The sequence below is a fragment of the Canis lupus genome, chromosome 20, assembly GCF_003254725.2.
Source record: "Canis lupus dingo isolate Sandy chromosome 20, ASM325472v2, whole genome shotgun sequence".
Lineage (NCBI taxonomy): Eukaryota > Metazoa > Chordata > Mammalia > Carnivora > Canidae > Canis > Canis lupus.
This window is the reverse complement of record NC_064262.1, coordinates 50,903,074-50,927,757: the sequence shown is the minus strand read 5'-3', so window position 1 is coordinate 50,927,757 and position 24,684 is coordinate 50,903,074. Positions and strand designations below refer to the sequence as shown.

Genomic DNA, 24,684 nt, shown 5'->3' with positions numbered 1-24,684 from the left:
GCGCAGAAGCTTAGCTTAGGGGGAGGAAAGAACAGGGGGCTGGGAGCAGACTGGGGGTCGCGCAAGGCTCGGGTCTGGTGGGGCCTGGAATGCCAGGCTCTGCAGTCTGACCATCACCTCACTATATGGCTTGCCAAACCTCTCTGATCTGTCTCCCCCCTGTAAAATGGGGTCTTCCAAACAGTGATCTTGTGAATATGAATGCAGCCATCGGTGCAAAGTGTTAACACCTTGCCTGTCAGAGCAAACCACTCTATAAATGTCAGGTATTATGTTTTCACAGCTTTATAGAGAGATAATTCGCTTGCCATACCATTCACCCAGCGAAAGTATTTTATATTTCAAAGTATTTTATAACCATTATTTCTAAGGTTCTTAGCATAGTCGCAGAGTGTGTAACCATCACCATAACCAATTTTAGAACACTTCATCACTCAGAAAGGTAGACTTCATACTTACTGGCAATCTCAGAGAGAGAGAGAGAGAGAGCATGAGTGGAAGAGAGGGGCAGAGGGAGAGGGAGAAGTGGACTTCCTGCTGAGCAGAGAGCCTGGTCTAACATAACACCCTGAATGCGCCTGAGCTGGTCTGAGAGAGCCTGATGTGGGACTTGATCTCAGGACCCTGAGATCATAACCTGAGCCGAAGGCAGACACTTAACCAACTGAGCCACCCAGGTGCCCCTTGTCTTTTTTTGTGATAGCCATCCTTGTGAGGCTGAAGTGGCATCTCATCGTGGTTTGGATAGTTATTACTTTTTGTTACTATTTTTTTTGATCCACTCTTCACACGGCAGTCCATGCTTCCTCCCGTCCTTCTGCTCACAACCCTCCATTACTCCTCGGTGCCCTTTGAAGAAAGTTTAAAAAGTCCTGGCCATTGTTGTTGGCTCTCCCTACCCTTCACCCCCACCCACTTCACCCTATACCACCGTTCCTGCCTCTGAATCTCCAAATCTGGCAACTGTTCCTCATGGTCAAAGAGAGGCAGGCTTTGGGGTCAGGCAGACAGGGGGTGGAACCCTGGCTCTGATGATCTTGGGTGGATGGATTACCCTCTGTAAGCCTCATTTGGTCATCAGTTAAATGGGAATTAGAGGATTCCCTATCTCCTAGGGTTCAATGAAACTATTCATGTCAACTCGTTTTTTTAAAGATTTTTAAAAAATATTTTTAAAATTTATTTATTTATGAGAGACACACACAGAGAGACAGAGACACAGACAGAGGGAGAAGCAGTCTGCCTGCAAGGAGCTGGAAGTCGGGACTCCATCCCAGGACCCTGGGATCATAGCTTGAGCCAAAGGTAGATGCTCAAGCACTGAGCCACCTAGGGGTCCCTAAGATTTATTTCCTTCCTTCCTTCCTTCCTTCCTTCCTTCCTTCCTTCCTTCCTTCCTTCCTTCCTTCCTTTCCTTCCTTCCTTCCTTCTTTCTTTCTTTCTTCTTTCTTTTTTAAGATTTTATTTATTTATTCATGAGAGACACACAGAGAGAGGCAGAGGCACAGGCAGGGGGAGAAGCCAGCTCCTTGCAGGGAGCCCGATGTGAGATTTGATCCCCCGACTGAGGCTCACGCCCTGAGCCAAAGGCAGACACTCAACTGCTGAGCCACCCAGGTGTCCCAGATTTTATTTCTTTAAGTAATCTCTCTACCCAACATTGAGCTCAAACTCACACCCCTAAGATCAAGAGTTGCTCACTCTACCCACTGAGCCACCTGGGGCGCCCCTCATGTCAACTCTTTAGTACAATGTCCAGTATTGAGTAAGGGTTGTATCAATCAGAATTTGCTCAGTTGGAAGTTCCAGAAAAAAAAAAAAGCAAACAAAACAAAACAAACAAAACTAAGTTCAACTAAAAAAAAAAAAAAAAAAAAAAAAAAACAAACCACCTCAAACTCATCTGAGGAAAAAGAAGAAACCAAGTGACTCCTGTAACTAAAAATCTAGGGGCCTAGGAGTTGGGTTGACTTTAGGCATCGCTGGATGAAGAAGCTCCAGTGTCACAGGACTCTAATTTGTCTCCTGGCTCTACTGGCTTTTATCTCCTCAGGGCCCCCTTTGGGTGGCACGGGTTCTGTCTGGTACTAGAGATCCATTATTTCCCCTCAGCAACTACTTGAAAAGAGATATCCAACTGCCCCCAAGGTTTCAACAGATGTCCTAGTACTGCATTTCATTGGTCCAGCTAGGATCACATGACACAACCAAACCAATGACCACGCCTAAGGGTTGGACTGCTCTGATTGGCCGGGTCAGAGGATCATCCCAAATTGGCGGTCATCCCAAATTTGTAACGCACCTCTATTCGAGCCAATATAAGTCCTTGAGCCTTGGTAGGTTGTTTCAGGTGTCTGAGGTGGGAAGGCGTGGAGTGTCAGAAAGGTGGAGTTCACTTTGGGCCAGTTGAGTGTGAGATGCCTCCCAGCCATCACATGTTGCCCCTGAATCATCAACTGGATAGAAGACCCCATTCATCGGGTGTCTTGGTGGCTCACATTCTTTTTATTGCTTTTATGGAAATGTAATTTCATTTCCCTTTGAAGGATACAATTGGAAAGTGTCATTATTATGATGTATGACTTCTCCACCTGGAGATAATTGCCCACTTTTTTTTTCTCCTTCTTTTTTTTTTTTAATTTTTATTTATTTATGATAGTCACACAGAGAGAGAGAGAGAGGCAGAGACACAGGCAGAGGGAGAAGCAGGCTCCATGCACCGGGAGCCCGACGTGGGATTCGATCCCGGGTCTCCAGGATCGCGCCCTGGGCCAAAGGCAGGCGCCAAACCGCTGCGCCACCCAGGAATCCCCAGGGATCCCTTTTTTTCTCCTTCTTATAAGTTCTGGCAGTACATCTCAATTCAGCTTTCCAAATGATCACACCATCCAGATAATCTATAGGTAACATTCTGTTTTCCTCCTGAGTTCTTTCCGATGGGCAGTTTGTCCTGCCATCCTCCCAGGAATTATCTTCAGTTTTCATATTGGGACACCTGTTTTCCTCTATCTCGTGTCTTCCTTTTTTCTTCCCAGTTTGCCCCCTTGTTTTGTTGGGGTGCATCCTCCAATAACTTTCTAAGAATATGAGCATAGGCGATAACATGTTTTGAACCCCTCTGTATTTGGAAATGTCTTTTTTTTTAAGATTGTATTTATTTATTCATGAGAGACAGAGAGAGAGAGAGAGAGAGAGAGTCAGAGACACAGGCAGAGGGAGAAGCAGGCTCCATGCAGGGAGCCCGACGCGGGACTCAATCCCAGGACCCCAGAGCCATGACCTGAGCCGAAGGCAGATGCTCAACCACTGAGCCACCCAGGCATCTCTGTATGTCAGTCACTTCTGAGAAGAGGCATCGGAAAGCCCAAACGCACTTCTCTAGTCTCCCTCTTGTCTCTCTGTGGCAGTGAGTTCAACATGATGCAGCCACAAGTCAGTGGGTTGCCTCATCAGCCTGAGCCCCTGGGTGACTGTGTGGAGCTGAGCCCCTGTCAGCTGGTAAAGGATGAGTAACACAAGGGAAAAATAAACTGTGTTTGTGTTAACCTACAGTGCTTCGGACTTGTTTGTTACTGCAGCAAAACTTGACTTATGCTAACATAGAATCCACCTTCAATCTGGCTTCCTCAGAGAAGTCCTCCTGGATCACAGCTGCTAAACTAGCTTACTTCCCCCTGTTGTCAGCTTGTATTTTCCCACATGACCCTTGCGGTAATCATAACTGTGAAATTATTTGTGTAATGAGCTCATCATCCAACTCCTGCAACCCACTTCCAAGACCCCAAGAGGAGAGAATGGTATTTGGGTCACCCAGTGCTGCAGCCCTGAACCCAGGACAGAGCCTGGCCCAGAGTAGATGTTCAGGATACATTTGCTGAATGGAAGAAGAGTTTTACATCCTTTCTGCCAAAAAGGTAGCAATGAGCAGAACTTATTCCTGGAGCATTTTTTCACACAACTCTTGACGTAATAGAGGTGTGAGAGGCAGCATATGATGCCTCAAGGAAGCAAAGGCAGTTTGACCAGGAGAGTGGTTGATGGTGAGGAAGCATCTATCTTCATATTTAGTTTTCTTCAAGAGTGTGTAATTTATTCTAGCAATGGCTCAGCCTGGGAGGGATTTCCAGGGCCTGATGTATTTCAGTAAGGGGGCTGGGAACGGGGTGGAGAGGCATAGAGGCATTCTTGGAACTGCTGAGAGACCCAGGAGAAAATTCATGCACTGATGCCAAGATACAGTCACCAGAAGACGATCCTACCTTCCTGAATTCCACTCAAGTGCAATTTTGCATCTGTGCCCTCACGTTAGCACATCACTTTGTTCCTTCGACTTTACTGAGCTATGGCTGACATACGACAAACTGCATGTACTTCCAACATTGCAGTTCTTCCACAACTTCTCCAGCACTGGGCATGGGCTTTCTATTCTTTTTTTTTTTTTTTAAGATTTTATTTATTTATTCATGAGAGACATAGAGAGAGATAGAGGCAGAGACACAGACAGAGGGAGAAGCAGGCCCCATGCAGGGAGCCCGACGTGGGACTCCATCCCGGGTCTCCAGGATCACACCCCGGGCTGAAGGCGGCGCTAAACCGCTGAGCCACCCGGGCTGCCCAGAATGGGCTTTCATTTCTTTCATTTTAGCTGTTCTGGTGGGTCTGTAGTAGTGTCACGCTGTTTTGCATTTCCCTGATGGCTGATGATGTTGAGAATATTTTGTGTGCTTATTTGGCATCCATTTCTTTCTGTAAAAAAACATTTTATTTATTTATTATTTGAAAGACACAGAGCTTGAGCACAAGCAGTGGGGAGGAGGAGAAAAAGAGGCAGAGGGAGAAACAGACTCCCTGCTGAGCAGGGAGCCCGATGTGGGGCTTGATCCCAGGACCCAAAGATCACGATGTAAGCTGAAGGCAGTTGGTCAACCGACTGAACCACCACAGCACTCCCATTTATCTCCTTTTGTGAAGTCTATTCAAAGCTTTTTGCCAGTGTTTTTATTGGGTTGCTAAGTTTTTATTTTTTATTTAAGATTTTATTTATTTATTCATGAGAGACAGAGAGAGAGAGAAGCAGAGACACAGGCAGAGGGAGAAGCAGGCTCCCTGCTGAGACCCTGAGGCAGGACTGGATCCCAGGACCCCGGGATCACACCCTGAGCTGAAGGCAGATTCAACTGCTGAGCCACCCAGGCGTCCGTGCTAAGTTTAAAATGCATGGTGGCTATGAAGATTATCACTGGGGATAAGAGTAGCTCCCCTGCTGTATGACCTCCATACCTGAGCCTCTCCTTCCTCATCTGTAAAGAGGGAAGAAGTGCACCTACCTTATAGCGTAGTGCTGAGTGTGAAGTACTTGAGACAGATAAAGTCAGGGGGGCGCCTGGGTGGCTCAGTGAGTTAAGTGTTGTTGGACTCTTTTTTTTTTTTTTTTGGATTATTGATTTTGGCTCAGGGTTGTGATCTCAGGATCATGAGGTTGAGCCCTGAGTTGGGCTCTGTCTCAACAGGGAATCTGCTTGAGAGTCTCTCTCTCCCTCTACCCCTTGCCCCATCTTCTCACTTGCTCTCTCTCTAAAATAAATCTTAAAAAAAAAAAAAAAAAAGACAGGTAGGGCACCTGGGTGGCTCAGTCAACTAAGCATCTACCTTTAGCTCAGGCCATGATCCTGGGGTCCTGCAATTGCACCCCGCATGGGGCTCCTTGCTCAGCAGTTTCTCCCTCTCTGTCTGCTTGCCACTCTCCTTGCTTATGCTCATTTTCTCTCTCTTTCCCTCCTTGTCAAATAAATAAAATCTTAAAAAAAAAAAAAAATGGGGCCCTGCCCTAGCCCGGGGGAGGTCAGGACAGGCCTCAGAGCAGATGACGGACAAGCTGAGGCCTGAAGGGGAGGAGGCACCACAGGCAATGTTAGTTTCCCACGGCTACCGTAATAAATTACAGCAAAGAAGTGGCTTGAAACGGAAATGATTCTGGAAGCTAGAGTCCAAAGTCATGGTGTCAGCAGGGCCATGCTCTCTCCGAAGGCGCTGGGGGCCGGAAGAGACTCCTTCCTTGCCTCTTGCCCAGCATCTGGTGGCAACTGGGGTCTTTGTTTCGTAGGTAAATAACTCCCATCTCTGCTGCCATGGTCCCTTGACCTTCCTCCCGGTGTCTATGTCTCTGTCTTTTCTTTTTCTTTTTTTTTAATTAATTAATTTTTAGTTTTTAAAGGCTTGATCTATTTATTTGACACACAGAGAGAGAGCACAAGTAGGGGGAGTGGCAGACACAGGCAGACGGAGAAGCAAGTTCCCTGCAGGGAGCCTGATGCGGACTCGATCCTGGGGCCCCAGGATCATGACCTGAGCCAAAGGCAGGTGCTCAACCGCTGAGCCACCCAGGTGTCCTGATGAGACCTTTTAAGATCCATTCTCTCAGCAACTTTGAAATATATAATACAATATTGTTAACTATAGCAACCATGCTGTACATCACATCCCCAGGATTTATTTATCTTTTCTTTTTTAAGGTTGTATTTATTTATTTGAGAGAGAGAGAGAGCGTGAGAGAGAGCACGAGCAGGGGGAGGGACAGAGGGAGAGGGAGAAGCAGGCTCCCCGCTGAGCAAGGAACCCAACACCACCGGATCCCAGGACCCTGACATCATGATTCAAGCGGAAGGCAGACACTTAACCAACTAAGCCACCCAGGCGCCCCAGGACTTATTTATTTTATAACTGGAATTGTGTACCATTTGACTCTCTCTACCCATTTCCCCACCCTCATCCCTTGCCTGTGGCAATTACCAATCTGTTCTCTGTATCTATGAGCTCATTTTGTTTTGTTCTCTTCTGTCTTGGTTGTTCAGGCCCTTTTTCCTAAAGATTCCTTATTATTGTTTAAAGATTTTATTTATTTATTTATTTATTTATCTATCTATCTATTTATTTATATTTTTAAAAAGAGATTTTACTTATTCATGAGAGGCACAGAGAGAGAGGCAGAGACACAGGCAGAGGGAGAAGCAGGCTCCCTGTGGGGAGCCTGATACAGGACTCAATCCCAGGACCCCAGGATCACTCCCTAAGCCAAAGGCAGACAGATGCCTCAACCACTGAGCCACCCAGGCACCCGCTCCTCTGCCCATTTTCTAATTAGATCGTATTTTTCTTTCTTTTTTTTAAATAAAGATTTTATTTCTGAGAGACACACACACAGAGAGAGAGGCAGAGACACAGGCAGAGAGAGAAGCAGGCTCCACTCAGGGAGCCCCATGTGGGACTCGATCCCAGGTCTCCAGGATCACGTCCTGGGCCAAAGGCAGGCACTCAACCACTGAGCCACCCAGGCGTCCCATGATTGTATTTTTCTAACATAGCTACTAGAATTTCTAATATTATATCTCATGTATCTACTGAACAGTGCTGCTTTAGGGTTTTTTTTTTGGCATTCAGAAACTGTCCATAAAAATAACTTGATGGGGCACTTGGGTGGCTCAGTCTGTTAAGCATCCAATTTATTTCAGCTCAGGTCATGATCTCAGGGTTGTGAGATCAAGGCCTGCCTCAGGCTCCAAGCTGGGTGTGAGCCTGCTTGGGATTGTCTCTCTCCTTCTCCCTCTGCTTCTCCCCCTTCCTCTCTAAAAAAAGAAAAAATAAATAGCTTGATAAATAGGTTCTTCCAGCTGTTGTGTGGATTAGAGGCATCAGAGTTGGCAGCCAGCCGCTACTGATGGGGGCCAGAATGAGAGGGTGGTGGTGACTAACAATGTTAATAGCGGTGGGGGGGGGGTACCTGTTAAGCATCTGCCTTTGGCTCGGGTCATGATCTCAGGATCCTGGGATCTAGCCCCTGCTCAGTGGGGCGTCTGCTTGTCCCTCTCCCTCTGCCCCTCCCCACCACATTACACTTTCTTTCTCTCTCTCTAACAAATAAATAAAATAAAACCATTAAAAAAAAAAAAAAGAATGTCAATAGCAACACTTCACAGTGAAGTGGTGGCTGGTGTGAGCGTGGCCCTGTTCTTAGTGTTCTGTGTATTCTTTTTTTTTTTTTTTAATTTTTATTTATTTATTTATGATAGTCTCACAGAGAGAGAGAGAGAGAGAGGCAGAGACACAGGCAGAGGGAGAAGCAGGCTCCATGCACCGGGAGCCCGACGTGGGATTCGATCCCGGGTCTCCAGGATCGCGCCCTGGGCCAAAGGCAGACGCCAAACCGCTGCGCCACCCAGGGATCCCTGTTCTGTGTATTCTTTTCATCCTTCTTCCAAACCCTAGGAATGAGGCACTATTACTAAGCCCATTTGGCAGATGACAAAACTGAAGTGTAGAGAGGCCTGGCTGCAGCGTCTGCCTAGGTGGCCATGACTGCTGTGCTGCTTAGGGAGTATGAGGACAACCGTAGACAGACAGACAGACTCTGGTAAGGGAGGTGAGGGAGGCCAGGGGGTGGGGGTGGGGATGGGGCAAGGCTGTGGGAGGAAAGGCCAGTGCGACTGAAATGCAGGATCAATTAGGGGCATACTGCATCTGGGGAGCCTGAGGAACATTCCAAGGGGGACACCTATAGGCTGGACTCCAGTCTGGCACTGGAGACCCAGGTAGTGAAATGATGTGGTTGTGCTCATTCATTGGCAAGGGGGGTGAAGGCAAGGACTCCAGGGCCCCACCATATCCCCCAATGAACCAGCTTGCCCAGGGAGGGGTGGTCAGCCACCAGATCAAACAAAAGAGGGTCGCCTGTGTCCCCCCACAAACCATCTGTCCCTTGCAACAAGTTCCCCTTTCTGTTCCACATGTTATTTGTTGCACTTACTGTGTTGTTGAGCACCTACTGTGTACATGCAGGCCACATGCTGAGTGTGAGTAGCCAGCAGTGACCAAGATGGACAGAGTCCCCTGGCCTCTTGATGTGGTGAGGACAGAGGTTATATACTTTTATGATCTGTGCTCTGGTCTGAATGTTTGTGTTCCCCCAAAGGGCATATATTGAAACCTATCCCCCCTATCCCCCTCACATCCCCAACCCCCCCATACCACCCTGTGTGATGGATGAGGAGGCAGGGCCTTTGGGAGATGATCAGTGATTAGATGAAGTTATGGGGCTGGAGACTCCGTGATGGGGTTAATGCCAAGAGGAAGAGACAGGAGATCTCTCTCTTTCTCTCTTTCTCTGCCTGCATATACCAGAGAAAGGCCATGTGAGGACATGAGCAGGAGCAGGGCCCTCACCAAGATCTTGGCTGTCCTGGCACCCTGATCTCACGCTTCCACCCTCCAGGATCATGAGAAAGAAATGTTTGTTGTTTAAGCCACCCAGTCTGCAGTATTTTTACAGCAGCCTGAGCTGACTCAATCAGGTTGTGGTAACTGCTCTGGGGAAAAAAAAAAAAAAACAGGGACCAGAAAAGGAGCTCAAAGGTGGGGGTGGGGTGGATTTTGAGCACTGTCAGCCTGCGGGAATGACATTTGAATAAATTCCTGAAGGACGTCCTGGAGGAGCCAGCCATGCAGACATCTCAAGGATGGGAGAGCTAGGCAGGCAGGGGGAACTGTAAGAGCAAAGGTCCTGGGGTGGGATTGCACATGTTGGGTTTGGGAAGGGAGACAGGTGTGGCTGCAGGGAGGTGCAGTGAGGGGAGAGTGGAGGGAAAGCCAGGGAAGTGACTGTCTTTTTGAGCCTTATTCACATCGCACACTCTTACCGAATCCTCATCCTATTTCCTTTAGCTGGCTGAGGACAGTGCCTTTGGGCTGGCCACTAGGGGCCACCCTCTCTGCCATTCACAGGGTGGCTACACTGTCACTCGCCTTTGAGGTTGTGGTGGGTTTTTTTCTGAGCCCTGACTGTGCCTCAAATGCCATGCTAAAGCCCTTTACCCGGATGAGCTCAGCTCGTCCTCCTAACATTCCTGAGTCAGAGGCAATGAACATTTTTTTTTTACAGCTTTATTGAAGTATAACTGACATACAACAAACCACACACATTTCGAGTGTACAATCCGATGAGTTTTCATATCCTGGAAACCAGCACCACCATCAAGATTCTAAACATATCCACCACCTCGAAAAGTATATTCTAGCCTTTTTTTTTTAATCCCTCCCTCTAGCGTCTCCCCACCCCACCCCCAGACACCCCGAAATTGGTCAGAGATGAGACTGCATTTTCTGGAGTTTTAGGTACACGAGACCAGAAAGGGTATATACTCTTTTTTAATCTGGCCTCTTTGCCTCCGCAGAATGATCACGAAGATTCGTCTGTGTTGTTGTGTTTGAGCCCCTTCTGCTCCTTAGGAAACTGAGGCACAGAGAGGCGTGGCCGGGGTGGGGGTGGGGGTGCGGGCGTGAGGAGGAGGAGGTGTCACACAGGCCCGGCCCCAGAGCGACGCGAGTCCCGGGCGCGCCGGCCGCCGAGGGGCGCTCGGGCGGGCGGGCCACCGGCAGGTGCACTCACGCGCGGCGCCACCCCCTGGCCCCCCGGCCCCCCTTGCCCAGCGCGGCGCCCGGGGGCGGGGCGGGGGCGGGGGCGGGGGGCGGGCCTGGGCGGGGCGGGGGCGGGGCCTGGGCGGGGGCGGGGCCTCCCGGCTCTGGGGCCTCCGATAAGGGCCCGCGGAGGGGGGCGGGGGGTGGGCTCGGGCGCGCCTGGGCGCCGCGATAGGGTGGCCGGGCGTGCTCGTGGGGCGCCGCGGGGAGGCGCCGCGGCCGAAGGTCCCGGCGCGGCCACCCGGAACCGGGGCCGGCGACCCAGGCTGGGGCCGGGCCGGGCGGGGCGGGGCGTCCGGCCGTGTCGCGCCCGCCTGGGCTCCCGGGGCCAGGGCCGCCAAAATGGCGGCGGCGGCGGTGACAGCGTCCCGCGCGGGGCCCGGGGGCCTGGCCGCCGCGTCGGGGGCCGACTAGCGCCTTCCGGGCGCCGCGGCGCCCCCGCCCCGGGCCCTGGGTCCGCCCTCCCGGCGCGCTCATGAACTCCGTGTCGCCGGCCGCCGCGCAGTACCGGAGCGGGAGCCCGGAGGACGCGCGCCGCCCCGAGGGCCGCAGGCCGCGGGGTCCCCGAGTCCCGGACCCCAACGGCCCGAGGCCCTCTGGAGCCAGCGGCCCCGCTCTTGGCTCGCCCGCGGCCGCCCCTGGGGAGCCGGACGAAGTGGACAAGTTTAAGGCGAAGTTCCTGACGGCCTGGAACAACGTCAAGTACGGTGAGGAGGGGGCGGGCCGGGGGTTGTGTTCCGAGGGCTCGGCCGGGCGGGGCTCGGAGGTCCACCCCGGCTCTGCCCACAGTCCCACCATTTGCCATTTGCGCTCCCCTCGAGAGTCACCTGCGGGTCCCCCGCCCTGCCCGGCCCGGCCCCGGCCCCGGGCGGACCTGCAGCAGGTCCGAAAAGGAATGTGTTTTTTCAAGCCTCGTCCATTCCCGTGTGACCTTGGGCAAGGTTTTCAGGCTGCTCTGTGCCTTCGTTTTCCCCCTTTGTTAAACGGATACAATAATCAGATCTGCTCTGTTCATCCTGAATTGATGGCAGACACTCACGTGGCTGTTCCTAGGGGTCCCTGCCTCCATCTGAGAGGAATATGGCCCGAATTGCCCAGTGCCAGCCCTGAGATAGGACCCAGGATGGTCTCCATTTCACAGGCGAGGGGGATGGAAGCGCTGTCGCTGTCATAACTGTTAGGTGACATGTCTGTCAAGCCAGTGCTTCATCTGGCTGGGTGCTACTCCGCGTCTCCCCAGGTTGGGCAGTCAAAAGCCGGACCAGCTTTAGCAAGATCTCCAGCGTCCACCTCTGTGGCCGCCGCTACCGCTTCGAGGGCGAGGGTGAGCTGGTGGCCCCAGGCCAGGGTCGAGGGAGGCTTGGTATTCCTGGTGGCAGCTGACCAGTCTGCTCTTGTAGGTGACATCCAGCGTTTCCAGCGGGACTTCGTGTCCCGCTTGTGGCTCACTTACCGCCGGGACTTCCCACCCCTCGCTGGAGGCTGTCTGACCTCAGACTGTGGCTGGGGATGCATGCTGCGCAGCGGGCAGATGATGCTGGCACAGGGCCTGCTGCTGCATTTCCTGCCCAGGGGTGAGTGCTGGAAGGGAAGACACCCTAGAAGTGTGGTGCCAAATACACAGGCAGCAGTGTTCGAATTGTTTATAAACTAAGTTTAAAGGTATGTTAGATTGTGTGTTGAGTAAGTTTTTTGGGGGAGTGAGAGTCGATAAAATAAGTTTCAGCAATGTGGAAATTGTTGGTAAACCTGCCGTCTCAGGAGCATTAGAATTGTACATAAAGGATGAGCAAATGGGAACTGTGTCCCCCTGGCCCACTGGCACCCTTTGACTTTGTACTCCATCCCCACCAGACTGGACGTGGGCTGAGGGCCCAGGCCTGGGCCCCTCTGAGCCAGCAGGGTTGGCCTCTCCCAACCGTTACCGTGGGCCTGCACGCTGGATGCCCCCACGCTGGGCCCAAGGCACCCCAGAGCTGGAGCAGGAACGTCGACACCGGCAGATAGTGTCCTGGTTCGCCGACCACCCCCAGGCCCCCTTTGGGCTACACCGGCTGGTGGAGCTTGGGCAGAGCTCAGGCAAGAAGGCGGGTGACTGGTATGGGCCATCTCTGGTGGCACACATACTCAGGTGAGGGCCACTGCAGGGAACTTGGGAGCCACTGGGTTCCCCCAGGAACTCAGGCCTTCCCTCTCACCCCCAGGAAAGCTGTGGAGAGCTGCTCAGAGATCACTCGCCTGGTGGTGTATGTTTCTCAGGACTGCACAGGTAAGAGACTGGAAACCCAAGATCACAGAGCTCTCATCCTGAACCAGCCGCTACTCAGCCACCTCTTAGGACCTCCCTTCCTCAGAGGCTGAAACAAGTTGTGGGGCAGAGGAAGCCTTGGAAGGGATTCGGGGCCCGCACAGTGGGAGGTGCCCAGGATCCCTCCACTCCCTCTGGAATCGGTAGAGGAAACTCTAGGGGCTTCTCTGCAAGTGATAGAAGAGAGGACATAAGGGGACACCAGCATTCAGACCCTAACAGCTGTGTTTCCAGAAAGGGTTGAATCTGCTTTTCTGGGAGCCAGGAAGGGGCTTAGCTAGCAGTAAGGGAGGAGGGGGAGAATGGAGACCGCCCGATTGGACTTGAGGAGGAGGGACATGCAGGGACGACTGCTCGGTGCTCTATTTCCATACTGGCAAATGCATGCGCTGAGTCAGTAAAGACTAATCAGGCCTAGAGCTGGGGAGGTGCTCCATGCTGTGCGGAAGGCTCTCTGTCTCCTCCTGGTTTTATGTTCTTTATCTAAATCTCAGGGCCTCAGCGGCCCTCTCTGGAAAATAGGGATGTCTACACCTGCCCAGAGGCCCTGGAATTGTCGGTGTGGGGAGAGTTTGGGCATGGGGCACCAGAAAGGTCTCCCTTTCTGCTGACAACAGGAGTGGGACCCTTTGAGGTGGCACAGGCATGTGGAGGGCCACACTCCGAGGCTTGAATGGGGGTGTACGGATGTGACTCGGCTGTGCCGCCTTTCCAGTGTACAAGGCAGACGTGGCACGCCTGGTGGCCAGGCCCGACCCCACAGCTGAGTGGAAGTCTGTGGTCATCTTGGTGCCAGTACGGCTGGGCGGCGAGACTCTCAACCCCGTATACGTGCCCTGCGTGAAGGTAAGGTCTGCCAGGTTCCACCAAGCCTCCCCTGGGAACTGCCGGGGCTCCTTGAGCTCCGGCCAGGTATGTCTGCTTCTTCCTGCATCTGTCCACCTGTTGACTCGGTAGTTAGGGAGCACCTACTACACGCCAAGCTGCTGGGTTTCAGCGGTGAACAGGCAAACATTCGTGCCCTCTGGGAGTGGACATTCTAATGGGGGAAGGACAGTGGATCTGAAACCAAACTGATGGCTGTGGCATTATACCTTAGAGTCAAGAGGAACTAAAACTAAGGCTATAAAGGGCAGATGGGGGTGGCTGCAGGCTAGGCAAGCCCTTCTCCAGCCAGGGCAGGAGCCAGAGTGTTCCAGGCTAAAGGAAGGGCAAGGCTGGAAAAACTCCGGTGTGAGTGAAGGCCAAAGTTCTCCCCACAGCCTGCAAAGCTTTGTACCATGTCCCTGCCCATTCCTTCACCTCATCTGCCCCCACTCTCCTTCTCACTTGACTCTGCCCCAATCACTTGAGCCTCCTCACTGTTTTCAGAACACACTGGCCTCAGGGCCTTTGCACTCGCTGTTCTGCTTGGAGCGCTCTTTCCCCAGAGATTCACTCCTCCCTCCCTCTCTAACCTCCTTCAGGTCTTCGCTGAGATGACACCTCTCAGTGAGGCCTTCCTGACTCCTCTACTTAAAATTCTAAAGCCTTTTCCTTCTCTTTTCTTCTCCCAGTGTTACCGCCTACTGACATGTGACAGAACTTATTCATCACGTTCCTTGTTTACCTCCTACACTAGAACGTCAGCTCCCAGCTCCGTGAGATAGGGCTGGGTGTGCACACATTGGGGTTTTGCTACGTGTTTACCAAGGGATTGTCTGACGGCACCTGCCCGGAGCATACTCCTCTACTTGCTTTTCTCCCTGCAGGAGCTTCTGCGTTCAGAGCTGTGCCTGGGCATCATGGGGGGCAAGCCACGGCATTCACTGTACTTCATCGGCTACCAGGGTAGGCCCACCCCGTCCCGCTCCATCCTGCCCCACCCTGCCCTTCCCCAGCCCTGCTCATGCCTCCACTCCTGCAGATGACTTCCTGCTCTACCTGGACCCCCACTACTGCCAGCCCACTGTGGATGTCAGTCAGGCTGACTTTCCCCTGGAGGTGAGCTGGTGGGGGGTGGGTGGCGGGATCCCTGGGGTGGGCTTTTGGGGCACATGGAGGAGGCTGGGGCTCCAAACTTGCCTCATTCCTACGCCCCAGTCCTTCCATTGCACCTCACCTCGAAAGATGGCCTTTGCCAAAATGGACCCAAGCTGTACGGTGGGGTTCTATGCTGGAGACCAGAAGGAGTTCGAGACACTCTGCTCAGAGCTGACCAGGGTGAGCAAGGAGTGGTGGAGGGTAAGCAGACAGGGAGGGTCTTGAAGAGGACCAGAGAGACCCTGAGTCCAGCAGACCCAGGGAGGCTACTTGCAGGCAGTGCTGCCAAGATTATTATCCTGCCCACGAGCTACAAAAGCTCAGTTATTGCTGATTAGACCAAATGAAGGGCGTAAAACAAAAGGCGAGGGACATCACTGCTTGGACAGCTGCACCCGGGAACTCAAGTGGTGGAACCTCTCCCTTTCTCCTGGCTCTACTGTCCCATCAGGGCTTTACCCTTGTAGTTGCAAGAGGGGGCCATCAGTCTTTCTGGGCACCCACCTCCCTTTTCAGTGGAAAGGGAGCCCCACTTTCCCAGGAGATGCAGCAAAAATCCTAGGGTTACTGTTCATCAGTCACGCCCATCACTGGCCAGTCACTGTGGCCGAGGGAATGGGAAGTGCTGATTGGCTGGCCTGGGTCATTGCCCTGGAGGGATGAAAGTTGAGCTCAGGAGGCACCTGATAAATATACCTATTAGGATAATTATACTTCTAGGACAATTAATATGGTTTGGAGCTAAGCCACTCTCCTTCCTCCTGCCAGGTCCTCAGCTCCTCCTCAGCCACTGAGCGCTACCCCATGTTCACCCTGGCTGAAGGCCATGCTCAGGACCACAGCCTGGACGACCTCTGCTCCCAGCTCTCCCAGCCAACACTGCGGCTCCCTCGCACGGGGCGGCTCCTCAAAGCCAAACGCCCAAGCTCTGAGGACTTTGTGTTTTTATAACGCGTGGGGTTGGGGGAGAAGATGCGCACTATTTATTTTTTTATTTATGTCATGCTGGGTGTGGGAGCTTGAAATCTGGAGGTGATGGGCCTTTTCCCATCAACCCCTTGACAACTGCAGCTGAGACCAGTCCAGGAAACCTCTGAACTGGGGCAGAGCCTGTACACCTGCCTCCCGCCAGCTGGGCCTCCTCACAGGGCGAGGAGGGAGGGTTCCCGGACACCCACTCAGGGCCTGACTCAAGTACTGTAGTTTGCACTGGACCACCTGTGCCCCTCACTGGTCCCAAAACCCCTACCCTGCTGAGATCTGGGGGTGACGGGGGAAACTGTGGCCACCAGGGGCTAATAAAGCCGTTTAACTTGACTGTGGCTATGGCTGGGGTCCGAGGTGTGTCTCAAAGTGAGATGCTGGAGGAAGCTGGGTAGGTAGGCCTCAGCTGCCACATCTGTGAGACAGGAAGCCTTCTCTGCCCACAGAGTCCACACAGTCCATGAGGGAGAAACAGTCAGGAGCTTGACTGGAAGAGAGGAACCCCAGGGCCCCCACCTGCTGCCTCAGGGGCGACTCTTGGGACCCCGGTGCTTCCTCCTTTGCCGGGCCAGCTGGCGGAAGTGCAGCCGTTTGGGATTGAGGCCAAAGGCCTGCAGTCTCTGGCGGCTAAACTCATGCCCACCAAGTGTCACAGTGGGACCCAGGAGACGTGCCTTCTTGCCCCTCCTCCGCCCCTGGGGCTTCTGGGTGTGTGGCACAGGGCTTGCTTCTTCCTGCACTGGGGGGCTCCCAGGCTGGGGCTGCTGCCCACAGGCCCCATCAAGTGCCAGCAGCTGCCCCTGTGGGCCGGCTTTGTCTTTCTGTGGCTTCCCTGTGGCTTCCGTGAGTGTCTCAGTCCTGAGGAGAAAAGTGGGGGCTCAGCCCAAGCTGGTCACAATTAGGCCTATTCCTGAGTACACATCCCCCATCTTACAAATGAGGAAAGACGAGGCTCAGAGAGGCAAGGCTGCAAATCAGGAGCCTGCCTGGGGTTCAAACCCAAGTCAGACACCAAAATTGGGCCTCTTCTACTGAACTCAGAGATTCAATTGTATTGCTGATAATTCTGGCATCTTGAGCCTGGGCCTATACTTAGCTGTTCATGGAAATTGATTTATTGCAGCTTTAAATCAGCTCCGTGGGCTTCTATCACCCCTGCTTTACAGATTAGGAAGTACTGAGCATGATGATAACGCTAATACCTATATGGTTTTACTATGTTTTAAGCACTTTACATAAATTAATTCACTCAATCCTTAAGAACCCAACAAGAAACAAGCCATCTTTACCCCCTACCACCCCCATTTAAAAAATGACACAGGCCCAGAATGGACAAGTGTCTTGTCCAACACCACACAGCTGTGGCCCAGCCAGAATTTGAACCCAGGTATTGAGAAAGGAAGCCCCATTCCCAGGGCCATGCAACAAATGGCTGACAGAGCAAGACTCAAACCCAGGCCCAGCAGGCTCCAAGTCCACCCTCCTCCAGCCAGTGACACTTACTCCTCTGTGCAAAGTGACTTGAAGATCTGCCTCTTTTTCCAGGAGTTCTGGGCCTTCTGGCTGTACGCCCTCTTGTCCTGCAGCTCCTCCTGCTCTGACCTGCGGATGCCCGGCAGACATGCCTATCGCCGGCTGCTTTGGGAGGTGCCCATGCTTGCTTGCCTGCCCGCCCACCCGCCCCTCCTCCTGGCACACCTGGCCCAGCCATGTCACCTGTACATGCAGGTTTTCTTCAGGGAGCACCACCGGTTCAGCTCCTTGTCATCGGCAGCGAGGATCTACATAGGAAGGGAGGGTGGGGTCCTGCTCTGTGAGCCCTGGGTCAGGGGTGCAGGGGGCCTGGCTCTCTAAGCTTTAGCCATCTCGCTGGTCAAAACAGGGAAACGCTATTACCACTGGGCAGGGTTGTCACCATTGCAGGAAAAGACTGATCTCTGTGAAGGTCACTGGATGTTTTTGGCAGGGGGCATCAGATGGGGAAACAGGCTCAGCAAGGAGATCCGTGCCCCAGTCACGTGGTCAGGAAGTGGCTGAAGTCAGATTCCAGTTTGGGCCCAGGGACCCTAGAGCCTCACTTAGGCACCATGGTCCCAGCAGCCTCAGGACAGGCAAGGGGCTCTGCGCCAATGACCAGGTCTGCTAATTACAGATGAGGCCTAGGTTCCCAGCTCAGGCCCCAGTGTCCTCATCTATGAGGCGGGCAAGCCCCTTAGAAAATACTGAAAGGCTGCCGGGAAGATTGAATGAATGCAGAAGGTATAAGCTACATAAATGTTGGCTTTGCTGACCATGAACAGTCAAGCCACCACGGCCACCACGGCTACCAGGCAAGTACCGTCGCAAGAGCCACACACGTTCATTTCAGCTCTACAGCTGCAGTGGGGCTGTTATTAGGCCCATTTTATAGATGGGGAAACGGAGGCAGAGTCTTCTAGGTCACAGCTGGTGAGCGGCCATGGCAGGATTTGAATGCAGGCCATCTGTCTCCAGAGCCCACCAAGCCACCCAACTGCGGATATTTGGCAACAGAAGTAAAAGTACTATTTGCAGGGTGTTCTGTGGGCAAAGCGCTGTCTGAGGCAGGTAACCTTGTCAGTACAGTTGTTAGCTCTAACGTTCCCTCCGAGATGACGGAAGGGGGAGTGGGGGGAGTCGCAACATCTGCTGGCTACACACTCCTCTTGCCGAGGGGGCGCCCCCTACCCCAGAATGGTACCCCACCTCCTCAGTGCTCAGCCCGAAGTCGCAGGGAACCACGGTACGGTACTTGAAGCGACAGGGCAGGTCATCGATGATGTCCTCGTAGTCCAGCCGGTAATACTCGTCCAGGTACTCCTCAAACGTCTTGTCTCCTGTGCAGGGAGGGGGCCAGGCTGCCAGGGTTGCCAGGCCCCTTGGAGCCCCTGCCCGCCCACCGCCACCGGCCTGGGACCTCACCAGGGTCGAACACCGGCTTCTCCTGCCCCACGGCCGCGGCAAACGGTGACTTGCGCTTCTTCTTGCCCGTCAAGGGGGCCTCACGCTGCCTTTTCTGCGGCTGACTGGGGTCATAGTCCGCGTCCATCTGCCAAGACGCAGAGGTCAGGCCAGCCCTCTGGGGGTGTGGGAGGGGGGCCACTTACCCCCCGGGTCTCCCCTCCACCCATGGCACCTACATTAAAGTCGGGGTCCTCGCAGTGCAGCTCCTGTTCATTCCAAGCTCCACCCTGCTCAGGCCCAGCCCACGTGTCCCAGTTCCAGTCATCTGATTCCGGAGGACACAGAGGTAGGGGGTCAGGGCGGAAGTCGCAACTTCAGACCAAGCAGCTCCCCCAGGCCGGTGCCCTGGGTGACCTCACCTTCAAGCCCTGCCTCTTCCTCAAACTGCGGCTTCTCCTCCTCTGTGGTGCCATAGTACTCGTCCCCAAAACATCTCTGCAGGGTCAGGGTCAGGGCCAGGAGGATCAGCCAGACTCACTCCCCCAGTGTTACTCCTACACCTTACATGGCTCCCAGCACCCCCCAGACATAGCTGCTGACATGAGGGGAACTCTGTGTGTCCTCCCTGCCCCTGCACCCCCATGCTGTGTTGGTTACCATTCTGTTCCACAGAGCTGGTTCTTTCCCTCCCCGCAGAACTCTGCCCCTGGGCACCCCCCCCCCCCCGGGTCCACTCCCTCCTTCCCTCCCTCCTTCTATCTAACTGCTGCTCGGGCCTCAGCCACCGCCCTAACCTGCTCACCACCACACCTGACAAAGTCCAGTCTCCTCTAAGACCCCACCACCCCTGCACATCCCTATCAGCACTCTGATGCCTGGGGGTTGTAAGTGCACAGTTAAGGGCCTGCCATTAGACTGGGAGCTCTGGGAGGCCGGGACCACTAAGTGACCTGGTGCTCAGTGACTACCAGACTGATTCTCGCCATTCCGTGAGCTCCAAGAAGGCTGAAACTGTTGGGCACTTGATGTAACGCCAGCACCCTGGGGGCACCTGGCAAGGCAGACATCGCTAACTATGTCATTTATTAAGTGCCTACTGTATGCCCAGCACTGGGCTGCATCTCACTGCATTCTCACAAGCACCCCGAGAGACAGAATCTACCTCCACTTTACCGAGAAACTGAAGCCTATATATCCTCAGTTTCCTTCCCTGACCTCCTGGGCTTGGTCAGGGGTCTCTTTGGGGCCCCAGAGGCCCCCACTGCTTTCCCCATAACACTCTATTGCCTGTTTCCATGGCTTGATGCTACTGCTATGTCCCCTCAAGCTGAACAATGACCATCAAGAAGTTTAAAGGAGGGATCCCTGGGTGGCGCAGCGGTTTGGCGCCTGCCTTTGGCCCAGGGCGCGATCCTGGAGACCCGGGATCGAATCCCACATCGGGCTCCCGGTGCATGGAGCCTGCTTCTCCCTCTGCCTGTGTCTCTGCCTCTCTCTCTCTGTGACTATCATAAATAAATAAAAATTTAAAAAAAAGAAAAAAAAAAAAAAAAAAAAAAAAAAGAAGTTTAAAGGAAACACAGCAACCTGTCTTCCTCGAGTATCACCAATTTTTATGCATCTTTCTCTCAGGCTATCCTTACAACAGCCCTAAAGTGGACAGTATGGTTGACCCCAGTCTACAGACAGGGACACACACGCTCGGAGAGGTCAAGTCACTTCTCTGAGGCTGCATAGCCAGGAAACAAGCACTGATCTCAGAGCCCTGTCCCAAGCTGCGCCACCTAGCTGGGGTGGGTGCACGGGCGTACCTGCATGAGCTGGTCATGCTGGGCAGGGTCAAAGTCGTCCTCGAGGTCCCGCTCCTCAAAGCCCAGCGTCTCGTTGCCGGTGACCTGCCGCAGCCTCTCTAGCTTGGCCAGGATCTCCTTCCTTTTCAGGTTCTTCAGCTGCTTCAGCTCTTCCTGCTTTTTTGCTTTCTCCTGCGGATGGCAGACCAGGCAGGGAGCGAGGGTGTGGGCTCACCCCGCAGGCTTGGCAACCCTCCCCAACCTGGCACTCCCCACACTCACTCTCCTCTTTCGCTCTCGAGTCTCCTCTCTCTTCTCCTTCCTGCGCTCATCCTTGCGGCGCACGGAGGATGCGATGCTTCGAGGGTAGGTCTTGACCTGGGGAGAGCAGGGGAGCCCGGAAGGGTCACAGAGATGATTCTGGGTTCTCTCGGCCTGGGGCCCAAGGTCTGGGTCCCCCGTCCCAGCCCAGGTCACGCACCAAGGCCGAGTCCGGCTCCTCGAAACGGAAGTTGTACTTGTGCTCAAAGTCCTCCTGCTTCTTCAGAAACAGCTCCCCCTCGTCTGAGGAATCATCCACAGTTAGCTGGACCGGGAGGCCAGGGCCCCTGAGGGACAAAATGGGGCAGAGATAGGGGTGTTAGTCAAACCCCTACACTCCTGTGTCCCAGCAATGTTAACTCACTGAATCTCCACAAGAGCCCTACTTTTGGGGACACCCCCATTTTACAGATGGGGAAACTGAGGCACAGGCTGGCAACAGGGCCACCTAGCTCCAGAGCCCACACACCGCGGCTCTTCCTCATGCAACAATAACTCTGCAACCATCTGTGTGAAAAAGTAAACGCCTGGTGCCCTTTGCTTTCTGGCCAGCACTGGCTCCAGGCCCCCAAGGGACACTGCTCACCCTTCCTCCTCCCCTTCCTCCTCTTCTTCCTCTTCCTCGCCTTCCTCCTCCTCCTCCTCATAGCGTTTGTTGAGGATATAATCCCGCAGGAACCGCTCTCCTTCGTCCAGCTCTGGGTTGTTCCAGTATTCCTTGAGGTGGGTCTGGGGGTGACGGGGTGATGGGACCCAGATTAGGGACGGGTGGGCATGGGCACCACGTGGACCTAAGTAACCGAGCCTTCTAGAGGCTGCCATCAGACTAAGTGGGATAACCTCTGTTTCACAGAAACAGAAACTGGCGCCCAGAGAGGGGCACACCCCCTCTTCAGACTATGTGTTCTTGGCGACCCCCTCAAGGACTGGTTTCCAGAAAAGGGCTGGAGACAGAACAGACCCAAGAACTCACCAGTTCTTTCAAGGCGTCAGGGTTACAAATCTCCTTCTGCCCCTTTAGCCACTCCACGTAGTCCGCCTCCTCCTGGGCCTGAGGGTAGGCCAGCACTGAGGGTCTGGCGACCCCTTCCTGCCACCCACCTCCAGCCAGCCAGCCAGTCCAGCACCCACCTTCTCCTCCTTGGTCTTAGCACGTTTCTGCAGCAACCCAGAGCCACCTTCCCCAGCACTATCATCCTCGCTGTCTTCCACGAACGCCCGGAAGCTGCCCATGTGAGAGCGGAAGACTCAGGATACGCAGGCTGGTCCCTGCCCACAGTCCTGAGATGAAGCCTGTTTACTAAGTCCTGAGCTCTCCTCACCAAGTTCAGGGCAGTGCTGTGGCACAGGGGGCACCATCAACCCCACTTAACAGATGAGGAAACTGAGGCACAGAAAGACTAAGTGATGGGCCCAAGGGCACACAGCCATCAAGTAACAGCTGGATTTGAACCCAGGCCTGTCCAACCCCAGAGCCTCAGCACTGATCCATCTGGCCATTCAGCCAGCCCAGGCTCACCTTTCCTTCAGCTGTTTCTGTTCTTCTACATAAGTTTTCGACGAGATCTGCTGCAGAGAAAGTGATGCTGGCCTCAGGCCCAGCCCCAGGCCCCTCAGCCCCCAACCAGGGTTTCCACCCCACCTACCTGGAATCTCTGATTGGAGGTCTCTGCATCTGAATTTTCCTCATCGACATATTTGCTGTGCAAGGAAGGGTGGGGGCTTCAGCCTAGACTCCCCACAGCTCATCTATCCCCACAGGGTTCCAAACAGCAGTTGTAGGGGCGGTACAGGTAGATCACTGACACTCCTGTTCTCTGGGGTCCCCTCAACCCTGGTGAGTCACCACCAGCTGCTTCCCGCCCCTTCAAAGAGTCTCATGTATCCACTTGCCCGGGGAAGGCTGCGGGGAGGATGGGGCAGGGAGTCAGGACCTCTCCTCACCCTTCTTTCTCCAAGATAACCTTCCTCTCGTAGTCCTTCAGGTACATAGGACGCATCTTCTTTTGCTTCTCTTTGGCTGTTGGCACTTCTTCAGCTTCCTCGCTCTCCGAGGACGATACTGTCAGGTTGCCAGAAGACACCTGCCATCACCCACAACCCCCCACCTTCCCCAGGCCAAGGATCCCACAAGGCGGAGCCAGGGTCAGACGGCGGTTTCAAATCCCCGAGCCACCAGTTCCCAGCTGTGAAACAGGTATCACACTTGTACTATGTGTTAGTAGCTGGCTGTGCTCATTCAGTGAGTAACTCCTGCTTTGAAGAGCGCCAAGCACAATAACCTAAAACCCTCCGCTAAGCACTCTGGACATGGAACATGACCTGTGTGTTAAAAGGCTTCATTCAGAAGTCAGTAAAACCAGTAAGGGAACGAGGAACCTGGGCCGAAGGGAGGAGCAGCCCCAGACCTGTTTTCTGATAGAAGGTGGCATCTTTCTGATAGATGCGGGGGTCCTTCTTCTTCAACAAGGAGAGAGTCCTATAAAAGTCACGCTCTTGCTGGGGGTCAAACTCCTAAGGCATGAAAGGATTGCAGAAATGGTGAGAGCCCTGGTGGAGGCTGGGGGGCACTAAATAATAGGGGCAGGTGGGCTGAAAGGGTGTGGAAATTAGGGTGGAGGGAGGGGCATACATTAGGAGGAAGGAGAAAGATCTATCCAGAAAGATAGGGGGAACAGAAGCAGGTTGGGGGCTGGAGGGTGGGTAAGAGGGGCGGTCCAAAGATGCAAAACAAGTAGAGGAGGACGAGGGGCCCTCTTGGGGTGGGGGGCGGGCAGGGGCGGGCCTCACATAGGTACAGGATCTGACATAGAAGGTAGTGGGCAAGGGGAGGATAGTTACCCGGAGAAAGGATTAACACGGGGGCAGGTGAGCAGAGAGGACACAGATGGGACAGCAAGCAGGGGCTGGGTTGCACGGTGAGGCCCCAAATCTGGGCTGATGTGAGAAGCTGTGCGCCCCACGTGGCAGAGGGATGTCCCACTTCGGGGACTGAGTCCGACACCAAGAAATGGTTAAACTCTTGGGGGTGAAAAAGTAGACGCGGCGGTCCCATCGTCGCACCTCACACGATGGGAGAAGCAGGTGGATGGTGGCGGGAGAGGGGAAGTAGACGGGAATGTGGCCGCCCCCGGGGGAGGAGCGCTGTGCCCTTCATGGGATTAGGAAGAGGAGGATGGCAACTCGCGTGGGGTGAGGTGGGGTTGGGGGTGAGCCGCCCTCTGTATATCGGGGTCGGGATGCGGTGGGGGGCTTGGATGCTTCCCGAATGTACGGCGCCGGGGTGAGAGCTCACCACGCGCTCGTCGCTAGAGTCCGACTCGGAGCTGGAGTCGCCGCCGCGGTCCCGGTCCCCGTAGCGATCTTTAACTGCGGAGCGGAGATGGGAGCCCCCCCAGATGAGCGCGGAGGACCGGATCAGCCCCCTCTTCCCCACGGCCCGGCACGCGCCGCCGCCCCGCGCGCATGCGCCCCGCACTCACGCCGCTGCAGCTCCTCGCGCTCCCGGTAGCGGCCGTACCGGGCCGCAAACGCCGCGTTTACCCGAAGGGGCGAAGAGCCGCGCGGCTCCGGCATGGCGGCTGCGCGGCCCACTGCGCACGCGCGTGGCGAGCGGCCCCCGGGGAGGCGGGGCTACTCCCGGCCCCGCCCCGGCGAGCCTGGAAGGAGGCGGAGCCTCGCGGGCCGCGCCTAATCCCGTCCCAGTCTTTCCGGGATCCCTGACGGCGTGCGACCACAGTCCCCGCCCGCGGGTCACGCCTTTGCGGGTCAGACTGCAGCCACCGCCCACTACGGCCCCCCCGGGGCTCCCGGCACCCAGCTGACATCTGGGGGCCCTTTCTCCACTCGCGGTTTCCTGCCTCCCTTCCG

At 54.3% G+C, this 24,684-nt stretch overlaps 2 protein-coding genes across 6 annotated transcripts; one reads left to right on the top strand and one right to left on the bottom strand.

The window, feature by feature from the left end:
• Positions 1-10,829: 10,829 nt before the first annotated feature.
• On the top strand, positions 10,830-16,114 carry ATG4D (autophagy related 4D cysteine peptidase). 4 transcript variants are annotated; one of them, XM_025457512.3, is made up of 11 exons: positions 10,871-11,174; positions 11,708-11,791; positions 11,868-12,041; positions 12,322-12,598; positions 12,672-12,736; positions 13,491-13,621; positions 14,332-14,415; positions 14,527-14,605; positions 14,682-14,758; positions 14,858-14,977; positions 15,566-16,114. In XM_025457512.3, the coding sequence occupies exons 1-11, from the start codon at positions 10,943-10,945 to the stop codon at positions 15,746-15,748; spliced, it is 1,506 nt and encodes a 501-aa protein (XP_025313297.1). In that variant the 5' UTR covers positions 10,871-10,942; the 3' UTR covers positions 15,749-16,114. The 4 variants fall into 4 exon arrangements, with proteins under 4 accessions (XP_048953503.1, XP_048953504.1, XP_025313297.1 ...); XM_049097546.1 differs by lacking the exon at positions 14,858-14,977 and having other exon boundaries at positions 10,830-11,174; XM_025457513.3 differs by lacking the exon at positions 14,332-14,415 and having other exon boundaries at positions 10,904-11,174.
• Positions 15,775-24,446, bottom strand: KRI1 (KRI1 homolog). 2 transcript variants are annotated; one of them, XM_025457511.3, is made up of 19 exons: positions 24,297-24,446; positions 24,110-24,183; positions 23,223-23,328; positions 22,759-22,876; positions 22,461-22,515; positions 22,334-22,383; positions 21,946-22,039; positions 21,788-21,865; positions 21,401-21,543; positions 20,975-21,101; positions 20,776-20,871; positions 20,515-20,685; positions 19,123-19,198; positions 18,940-19,028; positions 18,722-18,848; positions 18,506-18,636; positions 17,498-17,562; positions 17,285-17,383; positions 15,775-16,639 (listed from the first exon to the last, which is right to left on the bottom strand). In XM_025457511.3, exons 1-19 carry the CDS (start codon positions 24,388-24,390, stop codon positions 16,306-16,308), a joined length of 2,127 nt encoding a protein of 708 aa, XP_025313296.3. In that variant the 5' UTR covers positions 24,391-24,446; the 3' UTR covers positions 15,775-16,305. The 2 variants fall into 2 exon arrangements, with proteins under 2 accessions (XP_025313296.3, XP_035559003.2); XM_035703110.2 differs by having other exon boundaries at positions 22,334-22,380.
• Between the last annotated feature and the right edge of the window lie 238 nt (positions 24,447-24,684).

Coding starts and splice junctions, on each gene's coding strand:
- KRI1 (XM_025457511.3), bottom strand. CDS start 24,390: ATGCCGGAGCCGCGCGGCTCTTCGCCCCTTCGGGTAAACGCGGCGTTT. Junction 21,866..21,945: donor CTAAGACCAAGGAGGAGAAG/GTGGGTGCTGGA, acceptor GCCTACCCTCAG/GCCCAGGAGGAGGCGGACTA. Junction 17,384..17,497: donor AAGAAAACCTGCATGTACAG/GTGACATGGCTG, acceptor GGGCATCCGCAG/GTCAGAGCAGGAGGAGCTGC.
- ATG4D (XM_025457512.3), top strand. CDS start 10,943: ATGAACTCCGTGTCGCCGGCCGCCGCGCAGTACCGGAGCGGGAGCCCG. Junction 11,792..11,867: donor CTACCGCTTCGAGGGCGAGG/GTGAGCTGGTGG, acceptor CTGCTCTTGTAG/GTGACATCCAGCGTTTCCAG. Junction 13,622..14,331: donor TATACGTGCCCTGCGTGAAG/GTAAGGTCTGCC, acceptor TTCTTCTCCCAG/TGTTACCGCCTACTGACATG.